This window comes from Sinohyriopsis cumingii, chromosome 11 (assembly GCF_028554795.1).
Source record: "Sinohyriopsis cumingii isolate HCF-2022 chromosome 11, ASM2855479v2, whole genome shotgun sequence".
Classification (NCBI taxonomy): Eukaryota; Metazoa; Mollusca; class Bivalvia; order Unionida; family Unionidae; genus Sinohyriopsis; species Sinohyriopsis cumingii.
This window is the reverse complement of record NC_142971.1, coordinates 37,160,901-37,183,950: the sequence shown is the minus strand read 5'-3', so window position 1 is coordinate 37,183,950 and position 23,050 is coordinate 37,160,901. Positions and strand designations below refer to the sequence as shown.

The window sequence follows — 23,050 nt, the reverse complement described above, 5'->3', positions numbered from 1 at the left end:
GGGATTGACACTGAGACTGAAAGACCAATATAATCTATATTGGGATTGACACTGAGACTGAAATACCAATATAATCTATATTAGGACTGGCACTGAGACTGTAAGACCAATGTAATCTATGCCAAGAAATGGCACTGAGATTGTAAGACCAATATAATCTATACTAGGAATGGCACTGAGACTCTTAAGACCAAAATAATCCATACTAAGATTGGTACTGAGACTGTAAGACCAAAATAATTTATATTAGGATTGGCACTGAGACTGTAAGACCAAAATAATCTATATTAGGATTGGCACTGAGACTGTAAGACCAAAATAATCTATACTAGGATTGGTACTGAGACTGTAAGACCAATATAATCTATACTAGGATTGGTACTGAGACTGTAAGACCAAAATAATCTATACTAAGATTGGTACTGAGACTGTAAGACCAAAATAATCTATACTAGGATTGGTACTGAGACTGTAAGACCAATATAATCTATACTAGGATTGGTACTGAGACTGTAAGACCAAAATAATCTATACTAAGATTGGTACTGAGACTGTAAGACCAAAATAATCCATGCTAAGATTGGTACTGAGACTGTAAGACCAATATAATCTATACTAAGATTGGTACTGAGACTGTAAGACCACAATAATCTGTACTAATATTGACACTGAGACTGTAAGACCAAAATAATCAACATTGGAATTGACACTGAGACATGGAAATAATTTCCTTGTCTGCAAGCCAGCTCCTTTCAGTGATATATTTTTCTCACCCATTGAACATCATAATGTCATCCAGGTGTGTTCTACCATATTATGACATCATCAGATTGTCATTTAACCAGAAACAACTGAACTTGAACAACCTGAATGAGACAAGAAATCTTAGAATCACAAATTAGCAAGATTTCTGTCAGTTGTGAAAAATATTTTTCTATAGATGTCTTCTTAATATCAGTCCATAAAAATTCACTAAATTGTCAAAATTATGCATGGTTTTTTTTTTTCTATAATTACTGTCATTAATTATGTTTGATATTATATACAATCATATAGTAGAACAGATTAATATAATGAATGCTTTAATATATACATACAGTAGAATTGATTGATATAGTGAATACTTCATTATATACATACAGTAGAATTGATTGATATAGTGAATACTTCATTATATACATACAGTAGAATTGATTAATATAGTGAATACTTCATTATATACATACAGTAGAATTGATTGATATAGTGAATACTTCATTATATGCATACAGTAGAACAGATTGATATAATGAATACTTCATTATATACATACAGTAGAATTATTATTATAGTGAATGCTTTATCATATACATTACTATGTATATTTGATTTAATTATATCTGATTTAATATATATTTAGTTAAATTTAATTGTTTGTCAGTTTTACAAAATAGTATTTTTCATTACACAATATTGTAATGTAAATTTATTCACTAGAGATGATACATTTTTTAGAAAATAGTTTGACCTTGACTGTTAGTTTATAAACACCAGGTGTTGATCTAAATCCTGACTTTGTTTCAGAATTTGTAGCAACCTTCTTTTAAAAAAGTTCTATTTAATTTTTATTTTTAAATGATTGGTTGTTTCCAAGGTCATGATGGGACTTTGTCTTTAAGATATAAATAAAAATATTATTTCTTAGAGTAAAAATGATTGGTTTTATCAGGGTCACACTGGGTAAACGTGATTTGTAACAAGTATTTGCTTCTATAAACTTCCAGAAGATGATCATGTGACCCTTGTTTATGTTTTAGATAGCCCATATAACCCATGCTATGTAGAATTAATCTCAGTAGACGTTGGGCTGTTAAACTGGTGTATGTTGTGTTGTTTGGAGTTATTTCAAATTGCTTGGTTTGGGAGTTATTTTAAATTACATGGATTCAAAAGGATTAATTGTGTTATTTTTCTGGAAAATACTTGTGCTCATGTAATATTGTGGAACGAGGACAGTTTTTTTATAAAAACTTATTCAGCTATCAGAAACTGGAGTGATAATTTTTATTTCTTTGTCGGGATTTGAACATGAAATCAGTAGAATATTTTGTTATTAGGACTACTAAAATTGTATTCTCTGATTATTTTTGGATTTGATTCTATAAAACCGTAAGTTCATATTTTTTTTTCTCATTTTTACAGAAATTTTCCAGGGAAATAAATTATTGTATTTTTAAAAGCTTATTCTTTTCACTCTTTCTTGTGTTACTGTTTATTTGAGCCTAAACAAGTGACATAAGAACATACAATAGACTTGACTGACATAATGAAAACTTTTTCATATAAATACAGTAGAATTGATTGATATAATGAATACTTTACAATATACATACAGTAGAACAGATTGATATATTGAACACTTTACAATATACATACAGTAGAACAGATTGATATAATGAACACTTTACAATATACATACAGTAGAACAGATTGACATAATCAACACTTTACAATATACATACAGTAGAACAGATTGATATAATGAACACTTTACAATATACATACAGTAGAACAGATTGACATAATCAACACTTTACAATATACATACAGTAGAACAGATTGATATAATGAACACTTTACAATATACATACAGTAGAACAGATTGACATAATCAACACTTTACAATATACATACAGTAGAACAGATTGATATAATCAACACTTTACAATATACATACAGTAGAACAGATTGACATAATCAACACTTTACAATATACATACAGTAGAACAGATTGGTATAATCAACACTTTACAATATACATACAGTAGAACAGATTGATATAATGAACACTTTACAATATACATACAGTAGAACAGATTGACATAATCAACACTTTACAATATACATACAGTAGAACAGATTGATATAATCAACACTTTACAATATACATACAGTAGAACAGATTGGTATAATCAACACTTTATACATACAGTAGAACAGATTGATATAATCAACACTTTACAATATACATACAGTAGAACAGATTGATATAATGAACACTTTACAATATACATACAGTAGAACAGATTGGTATAATCAACACTTTACAATATACATACAGTAGAACAGATTGATATAATGAACACTTTACAATATACATACAGTAGAACAGATTGATATAATGAACACTTTACAATATACATACAGTAGAACAGATTGGTATAATGAACACTTTATACATACAGTAGAACAGATTGACATAATCAACACTTTACAATATACATACAGTAGAACAGATTGGTATATCAACACTTTACAATATACATACAGTAGAACAGATTGGTATAATCAACACTTTACAATATACATACAGTAGAACAGATTGGTATAATCAACACTTTACAATATACATACAGTAGAACAGATTGGTATAATCAACACTTTATACATACAGTAGAACAGATTGATATAATGAACACTTTACGATATACATACAGTAGAACAGATTGACATAATCAACACTTTACAATATACATACAGTAGAACAGATTGGTATAATCAACACTTTACAATATACATACAGTAGAACAGATTGATATAATGAACACTTTACAATATACATACAGTAGAACAGATTGATATAATCAACACTTTACAATATACATACAGTAGAACAGATTGGTATATCAACACTTTACAATATACATACAGTAGAACAGATTGATATAATGAACACTTTACAATATACATACAGTAGAACAGATTGATATAATGAACACTTTACAATATACATACAGTAGAACAGATTGGTATAATCAACACTTTACAATATACATACAGTAGAACAGATTGATATAATGAACACTTTACAATATACATACAGTAGAACAGATTGATATAATGAACACTTTACAATATACATACAGTAGAACAGATTGGTATAATGAACACTTTATACATACAGTAGAACAGATTGACATAATCAACACTTTACAATATACATACAGTAGAACAGATTGGTATATCAACACTTTACAATATACATACAGTAGAACAGATTGGTATAATCAACACTTTACAATATACATACAGTAGAACAGATTGGTATAATCAACACTTTACAATATACATACAGTAGAACAGATTGGTATAATCAACACTTTATACATACAGTAGAACAGATTGATATAATGAACACTTTACGATATACATACAGTAGAACAGATTGACATAATCAACACTTTACAATATACATACAGTAGAACAGATTGGTATAATCAACACTTTACAATATACATACAGTAGAACAGATTGACATAATCAACACTTTACAATATACATACAGTAGAACAGATTGGTATAATCAACACTTTACAATATACATACAGTAGAACAGATTGATATAATGAACACTTTACAATATACATACAGTAGAACAGATTGATATAATCAACACTTTACAATATACATACAGTAGAACAGATTGGTATATCAACACTTTACAATATACATACAGTAGAACAGATTGATATAATGAACACTTTACAATATACATACAGTAGAACAGATTGATATAATCAACACTTTACAATATACATACAGTAGAACAGATTGATATAATGAACACTTTACAATATACATACAGTAGAACAGATTGACATAATCAACACTTTACAATATACATACAGTAGAACAGATTGATATAATGAACACTTTACAATATACATACAGTAGAACAGATTGATATAATCAACACTTTACAATATACATACAGTAGAACAGATTGGTATATCAACACTTTACAATATACATACAGTAGAACAGATTGATATAATGAACACTTTACAATATACATACAGTAGAACAGATTGATATAATCAACACTTTACAATATACATACAGTAGAACAGATTGATATAATGAACACTTTACAATATACATACAGTAGAACAGATTGACATAATCAACACTTTACAATATACATACAGTAGAACAGATTGACATAATCAACACTTTACAATATACATACAGTAGAACAGATTGACATAATCAACACTTTACAATATACATGCAGTAGAACAGATTGGTATAATCAACACTTTACAATATACATACAGTAGAACAGATTGATATAATGAACACTTTACAATATACATACAGTAGAACAGATTGACATAATCAACACTTTACAATATACATACAGTAGAACAGATTGATATAATGAACACTTTACAATATACATACAGTAGAACAGATTGACATAATCAACACTTTACAATATACATACAGTAGAACAGATTGATATAATGAACACTTTACAATATACATACAGTAGAACAGATTGACATAATCAACACTTTACAATATACATGCAGTAGAACAGATTGGTATAATCAACACTTTACAATATACATACAGTAGAACAGATTGATATAATGAACACTTTACAATATACATACAGTAGAACAGATTGACATAATCAACACTTTACAATATACATACAGTAGAACAGATTGGTATAATCAACACTTTACAATATACATACAGTAGAACAGATTGGTATAATCAACACTTTACAATATACATACAGTAGAACAGATTGGTATAATCAACACTTTATACATACAGTAGAACAGATTGATATAATGAACACTTTACGATATACATACAGTAGAACAGATTGACATAATCAACACTTTACAATATACATACAGTAGAACAGATTGGTATAATCAACACTTTACAATATACATACAGTAGAACAGATTGATATAATGAACACTTTACAATATACATACAGTAGAACAGATTGATATAATCAACACTTTACAATATACATACAGTAGAACAGATTGGTATATCAACACTTTACAATATACATACAGTAGAACAGATTGATATAATGAACACTTTACAATATACATACAGTAGAACAGATTGATATATTGAACACTTTACAATATACATACAGTAGAACAGATTGGTATAATCAACACTTTACAATATACATACAGTAGAACAGATTGATATAATGAACACTTTACAATATACATACAGTAGAACAGATTGATATATTGAACACTTTACAATATACATACAGTAGAACAGATTGACATAATCAACACTTTACAATATACATACAGTAGAACAGATTGATATAATGAACACTTTACAATATACATACAGTAGAACAGATTGGTATAATCAACACTTTACAATATACATACAGTAGAACAGATTGATATAATGAACACTTTACAATATACATACAGTAGAACAGATTGGTATAATCAACACTTTACAATATACATACAGTAGAACAGATTGACATAATCAACACTTTACAATATACATGCAGTAGAACAGATTGGTATAATCAACACTTTACAATATACATACAGTAGAACAGATTGACATAATCAACACTTTACAATATACATACAGTAGAACAGATTGGTATAATCAACACTTTATACATACAGTAGAACAGATTGATATAATGAACACTTTACGATATACATACAGTAGAACAGATTGACATAATCAACACTTTACAATATACATACAGTAGAACAGATTGGTATAATCAACACTTTACAATATACATACAGTAGAACAGATTGATATAATGAACACTTTACAATATACATACAGTAGAACAGATTGATATAATCAACACTTTACAATATACATACAGATGAACAGATTGATATAATCAACACTTTACAATATACATACAGTAGAACAGATTGTAAGAGAGAAACAAATGTTAATAAAATCGTTATCATTCTAATTTCATTAAAACAATTTAAGTGTGTTAAAATTTGAAAACTCTGAGCTTTAGTTTGCATTTCTTGCTGAAAACTTTTAAAAAATAGAAGCCTTTAACTTGTTTGTTTTCCTAAAGGACAACAGTGTACAATACCTGGGTGTAACTGTAACAAATTAGCACATTAATTGCTGTCTGCACAAATATTCCTTAACACAAAAGTATAGATGATACTGAAGTAAAATGTGTTCAGCTGTTTTTGTTCTTTTCTGTTATAGATGGCACCAAATGAAAACCGGTATATTGTGACCCAAGAGCAGGAGAGAAAACAGTGGTTGGCAGATTTAGGTCAGTTAACATGGTGCTTTACATTTTATAGAATCACATCTTACTACTGTTTTTGGAATAGATGATGAACTCATTAATAAAACTTGTTTGATTTGGTATGGGAATATGTCTGTGCCTGACAACCTCAACAACTATACAAATACAGTTCAGATTGTTGGCCTGAGCTAATTCCTTTATCATATCAAACTTGCTCCATCAAAATGTGTTTTGTATATTTATAGAATCAAAATCACATAACACTCTAAATCATACACACTTTAATTTTATCATTCTGTATTTGGAATCGGTTGAAATTCAGATATTGATTGTTGGTTCATTAGAATCAATGAACCACTGATTTAATGGGTCTTTGTCTTTATTTCTTTCCATGCAGAATATAATTTTTGCATACTTAGCATGCTGCTTGTTTCTCAGAAAATTCTAGGCCAGCATGCTTGCCATCTGTTGTTGACACTTGGGTTATACTATTGTTATACTATCCGGAAGCTGTGTTAAAATAACATACTTTTCCAGGATGAAGTGCCCCCAAAAGTTGAATAGTTTAAAAGATAAACTTTAATTGTTTATATTTCAGGAAAATCATAGATAACTTCTTGGTTGCTTGACTTTGTTGACAACTTTTGTTATTTTTTAATAATTGTCGCACTGCTACTAATATGACACAAACCATTGTCACTGTGTATCAAGTCAGTCTCATTGTCAGATACAATGGTCCCCCTCTTATAAGGTCACCCCTACTGCAGCAGGGAAGTGGCCTTATAGGAAGGGTGGTTTTTCTAGATGGAGACCACAAATGTGAGTAGTAATTACATAGATAGTAAGAAAGTCACAACTACATTTAATTCTGAAACATTTAATATTTTAATTTAAAAATCACATGCATGTTGTGAAATCAATGTGAAAACCTGTTACTAATGTCATTTTTAGAAAAAGAATGTTATGAATAACCATGAATATGGTTTTGAAACTGTCTTTATAATAATATTTCAGATCACATCATCTGTCACCTAACCAGTAGACAGTTTAACACAATACTGATTTTCCTAAGAATCCTTAGGCTTAAAAATGTATCCATTGTTGTTTGTCCCATGCTTTCCACAGCTTTACTTTTGTCTTTTTTTTAAGAATGTCTTGTGTTTTTGTAATTATGTCAATGAGTTCAACATTATTTGTAGCAATCCCATAATGCATCAGTTCTGTGGTATGCACTGTTTGGATGGTTTTTGATCATCATATGTTGTGTCATTCTCCTTGTCACTTTCCTCATCAAGGCATGTTTGACTGGAATTCCTAACACTGTCAAACATTAATGTCTCTCAGTCATCACCAGCTGTGCTTCTGTGGTTACTGTATCATCACACTGCACATGATCCTTGAGGGTTGTTCCAGGTGGTATAAGGCAAGGATAGTCCTCTTGATCCCAATTTTACTCCTCTCCCTCTTGTACACCTGAAACCTCTTGGAAAAACCTTGATTTCTGAAAGCAATTTTGAATGGTCTCAGCTGTCACCACATCCCATGCTGATGTCAGCCACTGGATTGCATCCAGCAGTGCTGGATGCCAGGCTGTCTTCTTCACAGCTAATATAACATCCATTGGGAACAGCATGTCTCAACAGATGCTTCCCAAGTTTTGAAGTTGTATTCAGGGGAAAGTATGAAAGCTTTACATTTTACATCCATTTTTTGGGTATGCAGAACAGTTATCAAGGTAAAGCAGGATCTTTCAGTTCTGCATTTTTATCTGCTGATTTATTTTTTTGATCCACAACTCAAATATTTGTTCTGTCATGAAGGATTCTTTTGCTTGCCTCATATGTAACTCTCTGATTTCTTTGGCTCTGTCCTCTTAAAGCACCTTGGGTTTTGTGATTTTCCAATCATCAATGGCCTCAGCTTCTCACCAGAATAACTGGCAAAGAGCAGAACTGTAAATCTCTCTTTTTGTTTTTTTCCCACCTTTACATGGGTCCATTTTTTGTACCAGTGACCTTGTTGGTAACATTATAAAAACACAACTCAGTCTCATCACATTAAAAAATATCCTTTCTGTCTTATCCCGATATATGTCATTCAGTCTTTTGCTCCAATCATCAAATTCTTCATTATTGACCTCAGCAGATTCTCCTTTAAGGATGGAACATTTAATATTGTGTTGGACTTGAAATCTGTGTAACCATCTGTTACTTGCAGTAAAGTCATTATGTCCCATTTCAACTGACAAAATTGTTGCCTTTTCTTGAAACCTTTAGCCAGCGAGTGGAATGTTCTTATCAGGTGCAGTGCAAAACCATTAAAAAGTCTTGTCATTCAAATCAGGTACAGACATCTCCAGACTCTAACAATCTGTCTTTCTCCATCCATTCCATCTTTGCATTTCTGCAGAACATTTTTCTTATCTTTCATTACATTGTTTTTTTTTTAGTCTTCCAAGATCAAATTTTTGTGCAAGCATCCTCAGACTCTCCCCTTTTTCACTGAGTCCAATTACTTTCACATTTTCTTCTAAACTGAGAATTCCTCAACAACATGCTGATCTTTCAAGACAATTTATTCCAGTATTGCCAACTATACCCCAATATTCTGCATTTAAACAAAGGTCCAGGTGTTTTAAAGGCAGTGATCTTGTCACATGTTGCATTGGTCATGGACTAGTACCCTGCTGTTTTTACATTTCTTTTCACTAAGTGAGAGAATCTATAAAGGCTATGATACCATTTTGCATCATGCAGATTTGTTCAATAGTACATTGCAGCCATTAGGTTTTTTTAAATATTGACAATTCACTAATTCTCAAAGTGAACAAAGCTCAGCATCTAAAGGGAGCCATAAAAACTATCAGTCCATTTTTATCCTGACTTCTTCACACCAATACTGCATTTCTCAGCTGCTGCTATTGTAAATTTGACAGTTATCACCAGCCATTACCAAAGTAACTAAACCAGGCATCTGATGATCACATGGCGGTATGGTTAATCAGGTTACTTACCTCTTTGTATGGATTAAAATTTGAGTTTTAATCAGCTTTGTGTAATAAATATGACCTCTCTTGAGGGGTAAATCTTACATAATTTGCACTAATATGCAGGCTGCTGATTGTTTTAGAGGAGTGACCTTTCTTGAGGGGTACTTTTGAATACAAAACTTGTCAGTGCCAAGGGATTCTGGCCTTAAAAAGCAGGTGGCCACTGGTCTGGGGGTTGGGGTTGAAAGAGGGGACCCTGTAAATGGATGAAATGATGGGTGAATGCCAATAAGGCATTCACATTCATGGCATTGTGACAAAAAGAAATAAAATATATCCATCTGTCCATCCATTGATAAAGTGGTTTTTACTAGTCAACTTTAGTTTGCTGTGATTGTTACTTTTCTTCAAACCTGATATGTGGCTTCCCATGGGTGGAGACATGAGCTTATTGATTTTGACATTGCTAGGTCCAAGGTCCAGGTAATTGGAGTTGAAAGTGTGAATTTCATTTACCATGCTAAGTCAAGTTTCCTTGGCCTACTTTTCATCAAACTTCATTAAGTAGACTAAACATTGGCAGGTGCATCTTCCCATTGATTCTGAGGAAGAGAGATGAAATGGTCAGGATCATTGGAACTGCCATTGTAAATTGTTTTCTTTCTGTTCATGAAGTCAAGTTTCCTTAATTAAATTTATATCAAACCTCATGACCACTCCAGTGGCCTCGTGGTTAGAGTTTCTACCTTGGATGTGGGTGGTCTTGGGTTCAAAACCTGGCCGAGTCATACCAGAAACTTATAAAAATGGTACTAACAGCTGCCTTGCTAGGCACTCAGCATTACGAGGTTAGTTTTAGGACTAGTCGGACTGGTGTCAGGATAATGTGACAGGGTGGGACATCATGCTAGATGTCTGTGGCTTGATGCCCCATTGGTGGACATCACTATAAACTGCCACACTGCAGGCATCGTAGCAATATGACTGAAAAATGTTAAAGCTAAGTTAAAAATCTAACTCACAAAATCACACATATATAACCTCACGAGTAGACAGAGGCACATCCCTAATGATTGTTAGCTCAGGGGTGAAAGGTCAAGGTCAGCAAGAGCTAGAATTGTAATTTTTTGGATCCAGTTAATAGAATCCCACACCTTTGATAATATAATTGGCTGAAATTTTCCTATGAAAAAATTACTCACTGTATGCTAATTCATATTGGGGTTATGTTTTTTCAAGTTTACTGATTTTGTGATATTTTTACATTTATGCTATTTAATTGCTGTTTGTCAGCTTTATTTACACATTTTTGGCAGATTTAAAGTTAAAATATATCTGTAAATTGTTATGGAGATATTTTTGTTATTTCTGTTATAGTATTCATTCGTTTGTAGCCTCCTACTGAGTTTAAAAATGAAAAGCATTAAGGATATAAAAAATGCCGAAAATGTAGTCATTTCATTCATTGATTTATTATATCTGACTTGATTGTTGCCAAGGGGTCCCTAACACTGTTGAATTATTGGTTTTTCAACACAAACAGAAGCTTGTGATGTTATTAAGTAGTCAGACTGTTCGCTGTCCATTTCTGGTTTCTAGAATAGTCAGTTTCAATAAAAAAAATTGTTATCTGCATCCAAAATTTGCAATCTCTAGTTATAAAATTTCTAAAACAAACTGAACAAATAAATAGGAGAAACTCTTGTATAGATGTGTTAAAATTAACAGAATTATTGAGACTTTCAAAAACAGTGAACTATATCACATCTGTTGCTTGAAAACATAGACTAGCCCAAGCAAATATGGCAGCTGTATTGCTAAAGAAACTCCCATTTGATTTGAAAGACCAATATATTGACAGTGTTTGGGACCCATGGTGACTGTCGGGTAGAAATTATAAATCAATGAGTGAAATGAATAAACTTTGTGCATTATTCATATCCTTGGTGCATTCTGTTTTTAAAATTGTTAGGGGTATACAAACAGAAGAGATGGCGTGAGAATACTATAGTAAATAGTGAGACATATGTATTGATTGTCAGTCACTGTAAAGTTTAGTGCTGAAGTGTTTGAAAATCCTACACAGAGAGAATATGTCATAAATTTTCACAGGCAAGCCATCTAAATTTAATGCATCAATTAAGTTCCAGAAAAATATTGGAAAATAAACTCGTTAACAAAATATCAGCTGTTGAATATACTGTCTTGCTTGCGTTCCAGAGAGGCAGATACAGGAAAAGAAGGCACGAGAGGCACGCGAGATGGGAAATGAGATGGGGGCTAAAGATGAGATGATGTGGGCAGACAAACTGAGCCAAATACCCCATGGGGGTGTGGCCAGACAGGAGTTCAAGGATGGGACCGACAGGGCTAGTAGTGCCCCAGATCCACCTTTGTTGGTAGAAGAAGAAAAGTGAGTGAACATAACTCTCACTTCAGATTTAGTCATTTACCAGAACCATGCCAGTTTTTTTAATTTTGCAACTTTTCTTACTTCAGATTTGGTAATTTTCTAGATCCATTCCAATTTTCTGATTTATACATCTATTCTTTCTTCAGATTGGATAATTTACCAGATTCATTCCAGCTTTTTGAATTTTTCATCTATTCTTACTTCAGATATAACAATTTACCAGATCGATTCCAGTTTTCTGAATTTTGCATCTATTTTTACTTCCGATATAGTAATTTACCAGGTCCATTCCAGATTTCTGATTTTTTACATATATTTTTAGTTCTGATTTATTAATTTACAAGATCAATTCTAGTTTTCTGATTTTTACAACTTGAAACATTTTCAGCACAACACTCAAACACAATAGTCAAGCACAGCAGTCAAACTTGACAGTCAAAACCCCCAAACTTGAATATGATGCTTTAAGAGCATCTGTGTCCTGAAATTAAATAGCATAGTAGAGGATAACAGCTAAAGGACATTCTGACTTTCTATGATTCTAAGTTTATTCTTATCAAAGTTACAGAATTTCAGAATTTTTACATTTTGAACTTGAGTTATTTTAGATATGGGCCTTTTATTTGTGTACATTTTATACAGTGATATCTTGTTGCCAATACAGTGATACCTGTCTTGGTAGACTGTTTTGCCAGACTGTCATAATTAATAGCTCAGTATACCAAGTGATCTAGTTTTCAAGACAGGTTTAAAGTATGTAGTGTAGTGCAGTTGATTGCATGGTACCTCCTTGATGTAGAGGAAGCATGAGAACCTGGACCTGGGAATAATACTTAATTGAAATTTAGCATGCTAGTAGAGAAATGAAGTTAAGAATGATTATAAAAGTTATGTGGTGCTGACTTTATTCAGTCCAAAAACTACAGAATTTCAAATTTTGTACCTTGAGCATGCACATGGGTTGTGTGCTTAGACATTTCTGAGAATACAGGACCATGCCAGCTATTACAAAACATAACAATAATATATTGGTTGTTTTGTTTCAATAAAGCATTTTTTTTCAAATATGGATGAAGTATCCACAAAACTATAATTTGACCTGTTGAGCTCCACCCATTGCCACCATCTGTTAGTCAAATGTTACATTACTGAGGTTGCAAGGGACTGCAGACCAATGATATTATGCAATAGACTTGAATGAGGCACAAGACTTGAATGAGGCACTAGACTTGAATGAGACAATAGACTTGAATGAGGCACTAGACTTGAATGAGGCACTAGACTTGAATGAGGCATAAGACTTGAATGTGGATACAAGTGCACATAAGCAATTAAATTTATCAGGCCTTTAGTCCAACAATTAAGCAGTTTTTATGGTGCACAATTCAAACTGTTGTAACTTAGCCATCTTACTCAGTTCCACTGCTATTGAACTGTTCATTTAAAATCTGTTACGGTTATATTGTTGTCTCACAAGTGTTGCCATGATGAGACATTTTTTATCACTTTTCCACAGTAGCAATGTCATGGTAATGGCATCTACAAGTTTCATGTTCAGGCTGCGTTGTGATACATCATTGCTCAGACCCAGATATGCCACTGGCTTTGCGGAACACATTCAGAAGAAGAGCTTGTATTTTCTTTTTTTCTTTGAAAATGATTTGCTATTAAGTAGGCTTGGTTGACTTGACTTTAGTGAACAGTTAGTTAGATTTATATCGTTTCTAAATGTGCTAACAAATCGCTATAAGACTATTCTTGTGTCTGATTGTATTTTGATATTTATGTTTCTGTATTTATTTTAATCACTAGAATTTTTTGTACAGATTTGGGGTAAATCATAGCCACTTTAAATACAGTAATGCTAGATAAGCATGTACCGCTGACAGATCTCGTACCATCCATAGTCACTTTAAATACAGTAATACTAGATAAGCAGGTACAGCTGACAGATCTGGTACCAACAGATCTGGTACCATCCATAGTCACTTTAAATACAGTAATGCTAGATAAGCAGGTACAGCTGACAGATCTGGTACCATCCATAGTCACTTTAAATACAGTAATGCTAGATAAGCAGGTACAGCTGACAGATCTGGTACCATCCATAGTCACTTTAAATACAGTAATGCTAGAATCTGAGATAAGCAGAGACAGCTGTTTTTTTATTGAACCATCTTTACTAGAGGCCTCAGTTATTGTTCAGCGTCTATATTGGAAGTTATCGTTGAATGAATTTGAATTTGTTTTTGTTTTTGGTTTAGATATATTCTTGTCTTTAAAGAAATTCTTTGTTCCTCAATCTTGTATGCCAAGTTATTATGATTTATTTTCTTTGCATTTCTATCAGTGAGGTACTTGTAATAAAATAGTTTTACTGACACCTTACATTATTTGGTATATTGACCTTTTAATCATGACAGTATGGCAATAACAGTTAAATTAATGATGCTGAAAATGCGGTATTTGATCTTAAAACTGCATTCCTTCTCAAAATTAATTTGAAACACAGTTTAGTACCTTTGTTCAAAGTATTTTCAACACTATTCTTTTTGTACATTGTAAAATGCCAGTATGTGAGTTTTTACTTTGTTGTTGGAATGCAGCTTTGAACTTTATTACTGTTATATACATGTCTTGAATGCAATGTCAGAAAGAAGTTTCTTTTATTTGCAGTCACCTTCCATTTTGTCCATCAGATTGTTGTGTTTGTCTGTCATGAAACAGTCACTGTGTTGCCTGAGTTGTTATGAAATGGCCTAGATACATGGTTTACTTATTTGCATTTACCTGCTTATGACATACTTGGAATATGTTAAGACTTGTCTCTAGGTTAGTTTTGACCAAAAATGTTTGCTTTGATAATATATAAAATATTTCATCATCTTTGTTTCATCATTCATAAAAATTTTGTGTTTTTATTCTGTAAACAAAATAGTGTTTTTCATTGTATGCAAAAGCTTTCATGTAGATGGGACCCTTTCTCAGAGTAAGCTCTTCTTTCATTCTCTATTTTCAGCTGAATTACACAGATTGTTAATGTAGACCAACAAAGTTTTGTATACTACTGATTCATTACAAATTGATATTATATTAATTGAAAGTCATGCTTATTTTTCTTTAGTTTTTTATGAAGTGGTTACCAATCAGTTGTTCTTGGAATTTATTTGGTTAATCAATAATGAAGCTGCATTATGTTATATATGATACATACCGCTGTATGGTAAATTACAAAAATATGAATTTGGTAACTACCTCAGGATACTTTGGAAAAAGTATCCATTTAGCATTGAGTGGATGAAGAAATAGCACCCATTTAGCGAGAAAGAAAGCATCCATTTAGCATAAAGAGGGTGAAGAAAACTGGAAGTACTCAAAAGGTGCAAGATATGAATAATGTACACTTGTCAAGAAAAGTGTTTATACGTAACTACAATACATGTCACTGAATTCTTAGTGTAACTGCAGTACGTTACTGAATTCTTAGTGTAACTGCAATACATGTCACTGAATTCTTAGTGTAACTGCAGTACTTGTCACTGAATTCTTAGTGTAACTGCAATACATGTCACTAAATTCTTAGTGTAACTGCAATACATGTCACTGAATTCTTAGTGTAATTGCAATACATGTCACTGAATTCTTAGTGTAACTGCAGTACTTGTTACTCCAGGGCTCAGGAAAAGCACTCATCCACTGTCATAACTGGGTAAAAATTGGCTGGGACAAGTCAAAGGTTACTACATACTCATTCCTCGACCGAGTAAATTCAGAATCACACCTCAAGAATAAAGCTGAATGCATTTTACAACTTTAACAATGGCCAAAGTGCTTAGTTTTTGGCTTGCATCAGTTATAAATAATCTATGCTTAATTTGGCTAATCAATGTCACTCTTGAACATTTCGCCAAGTAAACATTATATAACATTATATAACATTATATATATATATATATATATATATATATATATATATATATATATATATATATATATATATATATATATATATATATATATATATATATATATATATATATTACACAGGTACATCATATTAGCTTGATAGATACTAAAATGGGTAAATATTGTGAACATATTATGTTGTAGTTTTAGAAATTATTCCTTGATTTCTTAAATTTGCATTTACAGTCATACTTTTCAGTAATTTAGGCATCATTTTGATGTGGAGAAAGTTCCCCTTTCAATTAGCCATCACTCATCATTATGAGTCAGAGCTCTTAGAATTCTGAGACAAATGTCAAAATATTTTTGAGTTCTCATCTTGTCAGATAGTTGCCACAGGTCAGTGGTATTTTCAAGACAGAAGCTGTATTAATACATTGTCATGCCAAATGGAAGATGCAGGTAGATAATTCTGTAAGCATTTAGTTGCATTTCAGAAGAAAAATGTTGTCAGTTTAGATACAAAATGAGTATTGAAATTGTCTTGTCAATTCACTCCAGCTTTCACACTATGCATAACATTGTAATCTATTTAAAAAACATATAATGTAGTGACAACATCCAGTTGGTCAAAATATAGTTGGGGTAATAACCTAGAAATGTTTCAGTTCTTTCAGCAAATTAACAATCTTACTTTTTATGGCACCCATATATAGCTCTCTAAACTTGAGGTTTGACAAGAATGTATAGTTTAGTATGAAAGTTGGTGGAAATTGAGACGGTTGGAATTCTTCTTTCAGATAAAAGTTATTGACATTTTTCCTGTGAAAAGTAATTGCAGGTGTCTGTTTTGGATTTTTATTGTAGCTTAAAAAAATATCACTATAATGTCTGCAGTGTGGTAGTTTATAGTGATGTCAAGCACTGGGGCGTCATGATGCAGACAAAAATTATGATGTCCCACCCAGTCACATTATCCTGACACAAGCTGGACCAGTCCTAGCACTAACCTTTTAATGCCGAGTGCCAAGTGAGGCACCATTGTTATAAGTCTTTGGTATGAATCGTCTCGGGTTCAACCCATGACCTCCTGCATCCAAGGCAGGCTCTCTAACCACTAGGTCACTAGAGCAATCATAATTGCTGCTGTTTTTACAGTCACACAGTCTTTGATATTTGGGTTATCCGGGGCAATCATAAGAAAGACTGACCAGAAAAAAATTCTAACATTTTGGCATTGACTCTTAATTTCTCCAAGATCTAACTCTTAAAGATCCATGATAGCTAATTGAAAAGAAAACTTATGACACCTAAAATTCTGTAAATGTGAATAACACTAAGAAATCAAGGACTGTATCGGCAATTTTTGGAGTTACAAACCTTGCATCTTGTTATGATTATTTAAAGATCGATCTATTAGAACATAATATTTTCATGATTTTAACCCATTATAGTATCAAGCTTGCATCAGTACATGTGGTTCTTTAGTAAAACTGTAAGCAGTATAGTGGAGAAGTTGACTTTTTTGAGATCAGTGAATACAAGGGTGAGTAACTCTTGCAACTCACTTGTCCCATTGGCGAGTGCTTGGCAAATATTTTTCTTGAGTCCTGTGGTCAGTTTTTAAGTACTGTTGAATGTAATACTTAATACCTGTAGTAATTCATTTTCAGTTTTATCTTTATTTTAAATAAAAAGCAAGTTACACTAAGTTAAGTGTTATAGTATGATTATAATTAAAGAATGGTGTTTAGAAAGTACATAAACATAATGATTGATAATAAACATTATGATAGATAAGGAAATTTTAGTGGTATCAATAATTAACAGTTTTAATGATATTATTGAAATAGATGTTTTCAATGAAATAGAGTGCAATAATAATAATAACAATGTCAACAAAATAAAGCTTAATAATAATAATGATAATAACAACAACAACTACAACAACAACAGGTGATCAAATGATATTTCCCTTAGACCTGTGCTACCTGTTAGTTATATTCTAAGTATTTGAAATTAAGACTTGAAGATTCTTTATTTTTTCTTGTTTCAGTAAATGAATTGAAAGTACATAACTGTGACTAAGTCTTGTACCTTTCTAATGTAGGAAAAGAGCACTACAGTGGATTAAGCTTTGCCTCCATTGTTCGTCTTTTTCAGGCCTGCTAAAAACTGGTATAAACATACTAAAAGTACTGCATGAACATTATGGCATTTAAGTATGTAGGACTGAATTTGTCTCAGTTAAATTTTTGTGAGAGGCCAACTCAGAAAATTTGAAATTCTTTAAGCAACTGGGTACTGTTACACATCAGAAATTTGAACTGAAGCAGCATTATTTGTCATCCTGAATTCTCCTTCTTTATTTCTAAACCCCATCCCTACTCTTTCTCACTTCCACCACCTTTATGCTTTAAAACTGCACCACAACAAATCATGGTTTAATCTTAAACAGTGTAGTACAATATTGTGCTTTTTTATAAGCACACGTATGGACTTATAGGCCTAATTATTTCTTTGATAAATATGTGGATAAAGGCTTCTGTGTGGAGATTTTTCCGAGTACTGTATTTAACCATACATAATGTGTGCCCAGCAGCGAACCTTGATTCAGTCTTGATTTGCCCAGAGAAGTTATAGATTCCAGTCTGAAGAAGAAATGGCAGAAAATTTGCTGACTTGTGATTTGTTTACATCAAGTGTATATATTTTCATACGATCCCCTTACCAAGTATTGACATCATCAGGATGTGATAGTTTGCATGACATAAAAAGTGATGCAGGTGCTATAAAAATTGATTTTAAAAAATTATTTTTGACTGATATAAAAACTACATTTGTTTACCTTCAAGATGTGAATTTGCATGTACTTTTTCATCTTTAATTAATTTACCTTGCAGAGTACCATCTAGAACACCCAAAAATTAGAAGTGCCTCATTTTCATTGATTTTTTTCTTCAGGCGATGGTTCTGCTTTCCCTTATATGGTGTTGAAAGCTGAGGTGTGCTGGGTGACCCAGGCTAGCATAGACCTGGATCTATTATGGTATGCTGGGTGATACAGGCTAGCATAAACCCAGATCTGTTATAGCAGGCTGGATAACCTGGGCAAGCATAGGTCTAGATGTGTTATAGCATGCTGGTTAACCCAGGCAAGCATACACCTGGATCTGTTATGGTATGCTGGGTGATACAGGCTAGCATAAACCCAGATCTGTTATAGCATGCTGGATAACCTGGGCAAACATAGATCTAGATGTGTTATAGAATGCTGGTTAACCCAGGCAAGCATAGATCTGGATCTGTTATGGTATGCTGGGTGACCCAGGCTAGCATAAACCCAGATCTATTATAGCGTGCTGGATAACCCGGGCAAGCATGGACCTAGATCTGTTATAACATGCTGGATAACCTGGGCAAGCATAGACCTAGATCTATTATAGCATGCTGGGTGATACAGGCTAGCATTGACCCAGATCTGTTATAGCATGCTGGATAACCTGGGCAAGCATAGACCTAGATATGTTATAGCATGCTGGATAACCTGGGCAAGCATAGACCTAGTTCTGTTATAGCATAAAAAGCTAGCAGATTAAGATTATATATTCATTACCAGTCATAAGCAGAACAAATAGCACAGACCCTGATATAACAGTACAGTGTGTAACATGGGTGTGTGTTGTTTGGTGCTGGGCCCATATTGTATATGAGCATATACAGTAATTGCTGTTTTCTTGGTTTAATTGTACAACATTGTCCGAAGAGAGACAAATTCAGTCCAGTAGTGTTACAAGCTTAGCATTTCTGTTTTTGCTGTATAACATCAACAACTGTGAATTTATTTCTTTTTGTGGGTTTCAGTTTTCACAAGTTTGTTAGAAATTACATTTGTTCATATTTACTTTGATTCACTGATTTGGCAATTCATACGATTGTTTCCTCAAAAGGTCAAAGTTCATTGTGTTTTTAAAATTAGTAGTTTGTAGCAACCATGAAATCTACATTTATCCCACAAAAAATGGTGCATTCACAGTATCGTTTATTTTTAACAAGCTAGCTTGCAAGCAAAGGTGTATTTTTTGAGTTTCAGGGTTTCGTCAATTTTTTAACAGTTTTTTTTTTTCTATGATATGCTTAATATGAGCTTATACCAATGTTGTTTTTTTTTTTTTTATTTAAAATTTGGAAATGGATTATGCAGATTTTCATTTGTAGTATTTTCCACTAAAATGACTGATTTAAGAGTATATCCATAATTATAATACTTCTTTCCTGTGAATAATTAAAGTATACAAAGATGTTCCATTGATTCTGGCATGAACATTGTGGCCAGTTTTTAGAGTAACTTCCATTTTCTTGGTTTGTCATGGTAGGTGGTGAAACCAAGAACATGCCATAGTGCGTGTATTGCAACTGGAATATATCCCCTTGCTTATCAGACATTACCCAACATGGATGAAGTACATTATTAATTATCTTGTAGAAAGTTAAACCCTGACTGGAATCATTGCAAGTCTAGCTATTCCAAGCTTTTACTTTGTGATTGGATTGTATACCTGATTTTATTCAGGTATGTCATGATTATTACCAGAAATATAGCATGTAAATAGAATTATTGCAGAAAAACACAAGTATTTATTATTTATCATCAGCTTTAGTATAAATATCATGTTAGAATCAATAAAAGATTGCTCAAAGTTCAGCTATCAGATTGTATCAGCTGTTTGTAGTTGTTAGATTGATGTATTTTCAACTAAATCATTGTAGGCACACAGTGATTTCTGTCAGTTGCTTTGCAAGTGTTTACTTAATTAAGAAGAGTTTGTTAAATAAAAATTAATGTTTATCCATAGTTAAAATCTGGGTTATTATAAAACATTTAATAACTTGGTGGAAAATAATGCATACTTTCTTTTCAATATTTCTGGGAATATTTTTGAACCTATCATAATAGCCAAGCTCTCATTGTGCTACTAGTTTGTCTAACCCAAGGACATTCATGGTTAACTTAATATTAATTTTTTAATATTGAATTTGACTATAGTACCAAATTTAAAGATCACCTTTTTCTCAGTAACTTGACCAGAATTCCATCTTACATGCAGATGGAGAAATACAGAGGTGTTTGTGTAAGATACCATATCCATCTACAACAAATCTCACTGAAAGGAATAGTTCAATTTTAAACAATAATTCCTTATCATGGAAATTTCATCGAATGGAATTTAATCAGGAATTTGAAAGAAAAGGGAAGTAACTCTAGCAAACGTACTGTTTCTTGTGAATGAATAATAAATTCTTCAGAGGTATGTTTTCTTTTTTTTTGAATACATAAATTTAGTAAATAATATATAGTTAGACAATTTGAACGATATAACAACAGTTTTTCTTTCATTTTGGAAATCTAACTATTAATGTAACAAAGATTAATTCAGAGTGCACAAGATTGGTAAGGTCTTTAAATATAGTATAACTGTTGCTGTGTGGTAGTTTTTATACAGTAATCATGATAATCGTCATTCAGAGTTTATGTTGTGTTGTATTGAATCTGGACATGGAAATAACACAGTTATAGTGAGAAATTAATTACATAGTCTGTTTTTTATCACTTACATTTGCATTTTTTTTAAATGTTAAGATCTGAATTATTATTGACATGTGTAAAGATGGAAATAGGAGCTAGTAACAAATTTATAAATTCTAAAAGAAATTATTTGTTTGCAACCTAGGTACAGATGCACTCTTACCCAAATCTGCATGATAATAAGACCAGTTGTTTTCCTTTTTAATTAAGGTTGATAAGCAGTTCTTGACGTTATCAGTTTGTACTCAGTTGACTGATTATGGAGCTGCCAAATAATTATTTGCCACTCTTCCCACTTTGAAGCACAGCCAACCCTAAGAAATATTTTGATGTCAGATTTCTTCTATCAAGCTATGCATAATTTGTCAGCATTTGGGACAAGGTCCCACAAGTTAGACTAAAAATGTGAAAAATATGGTAACTTGTAATTCCAATGGCATTGGAATTTTTGGTTGGATTTTGCCAAATCTTTGAAGTTATTTTGCTGCAAGTTAGTAAAACTTTTTCTCATAGTATCAGGGTCCATTCTCGAACTAAAAATTGTGGGGTGAAATTTTGCTCTTCTTTTGAAGACTAGGATAATTTTCTAATCATTGGAGAGATTTCATGAAGAAACCAATGTAGGGCTGGTAAAAAAAAATCATGCATTTGGTTGATTTTTCTGCTGGATTTTGTTAGAAATTAACCTTAAGCCCACAGTCGTGTGTCTTAGAATAGACCCTGTATTATTTTCAAAAGTTATATTCATTTGCTGTTAAATTTGGCAATGCTTAGAGCTAGTTATTACATCAATTTTAATTAACCTTTTCTGAAAATCTTCTCCATGTGGATGCTAGACATGACCAGGGATGCTTTGCAATGTTTCCATAACAATAATTGCAGCAGAGAGGAAACAAACAAACAGCTCTTTGTGTGGCATATATCAACCGTGTGTTAGTTTTGCTTAATTTCCTTTTGCCTCTGCAGTTTTTCTGGAAAAGTTGTTTATGTTACCTTTGTCCCCAGATTTATCTGCTGATAGTTTTTGTTGAAATGATAGTCTTCCATAGAAGCCAATCTTCATATTATTTTCAAGATGGAGAA

At 32.1% G+C, this 23,050-nt stretch overlaps 1 protein-coding gene across 5 annotated transcripts in view; it reads left to right on the top strand.

The window, feature by feature from the left end:
• LOC149787929 (uncharacterized) overlaps positions 1-23,050 on the top strand; it is a 109,112-nt gene that overhangs the window by 47,324 nt on the left and 38,738 nt on the right. For 4 of the 5 annotated variants that reach the window (XM_089974191.1, XM_089974188.1, XM_089974190.1 and 1 more), the window contains 3 exons: positions 7,027-7,096; positions 12,282-12,474; positions 18,544-18,558. In XM_089974191.1, coding sequence (XP_089830317.1) covers positions 7,027-7,096; positions 12,282-12,474; positions 18,544-18,558 — 278 coding nt within the window. The remainder of the gene's footprint in view (positions 1-7,026; positions 7,097-12,281; positions 12,475-18,543; positions 18,559-23,050) is intronic. The other variant, XM_089974187.1, reaches the window with a different exon arrangement.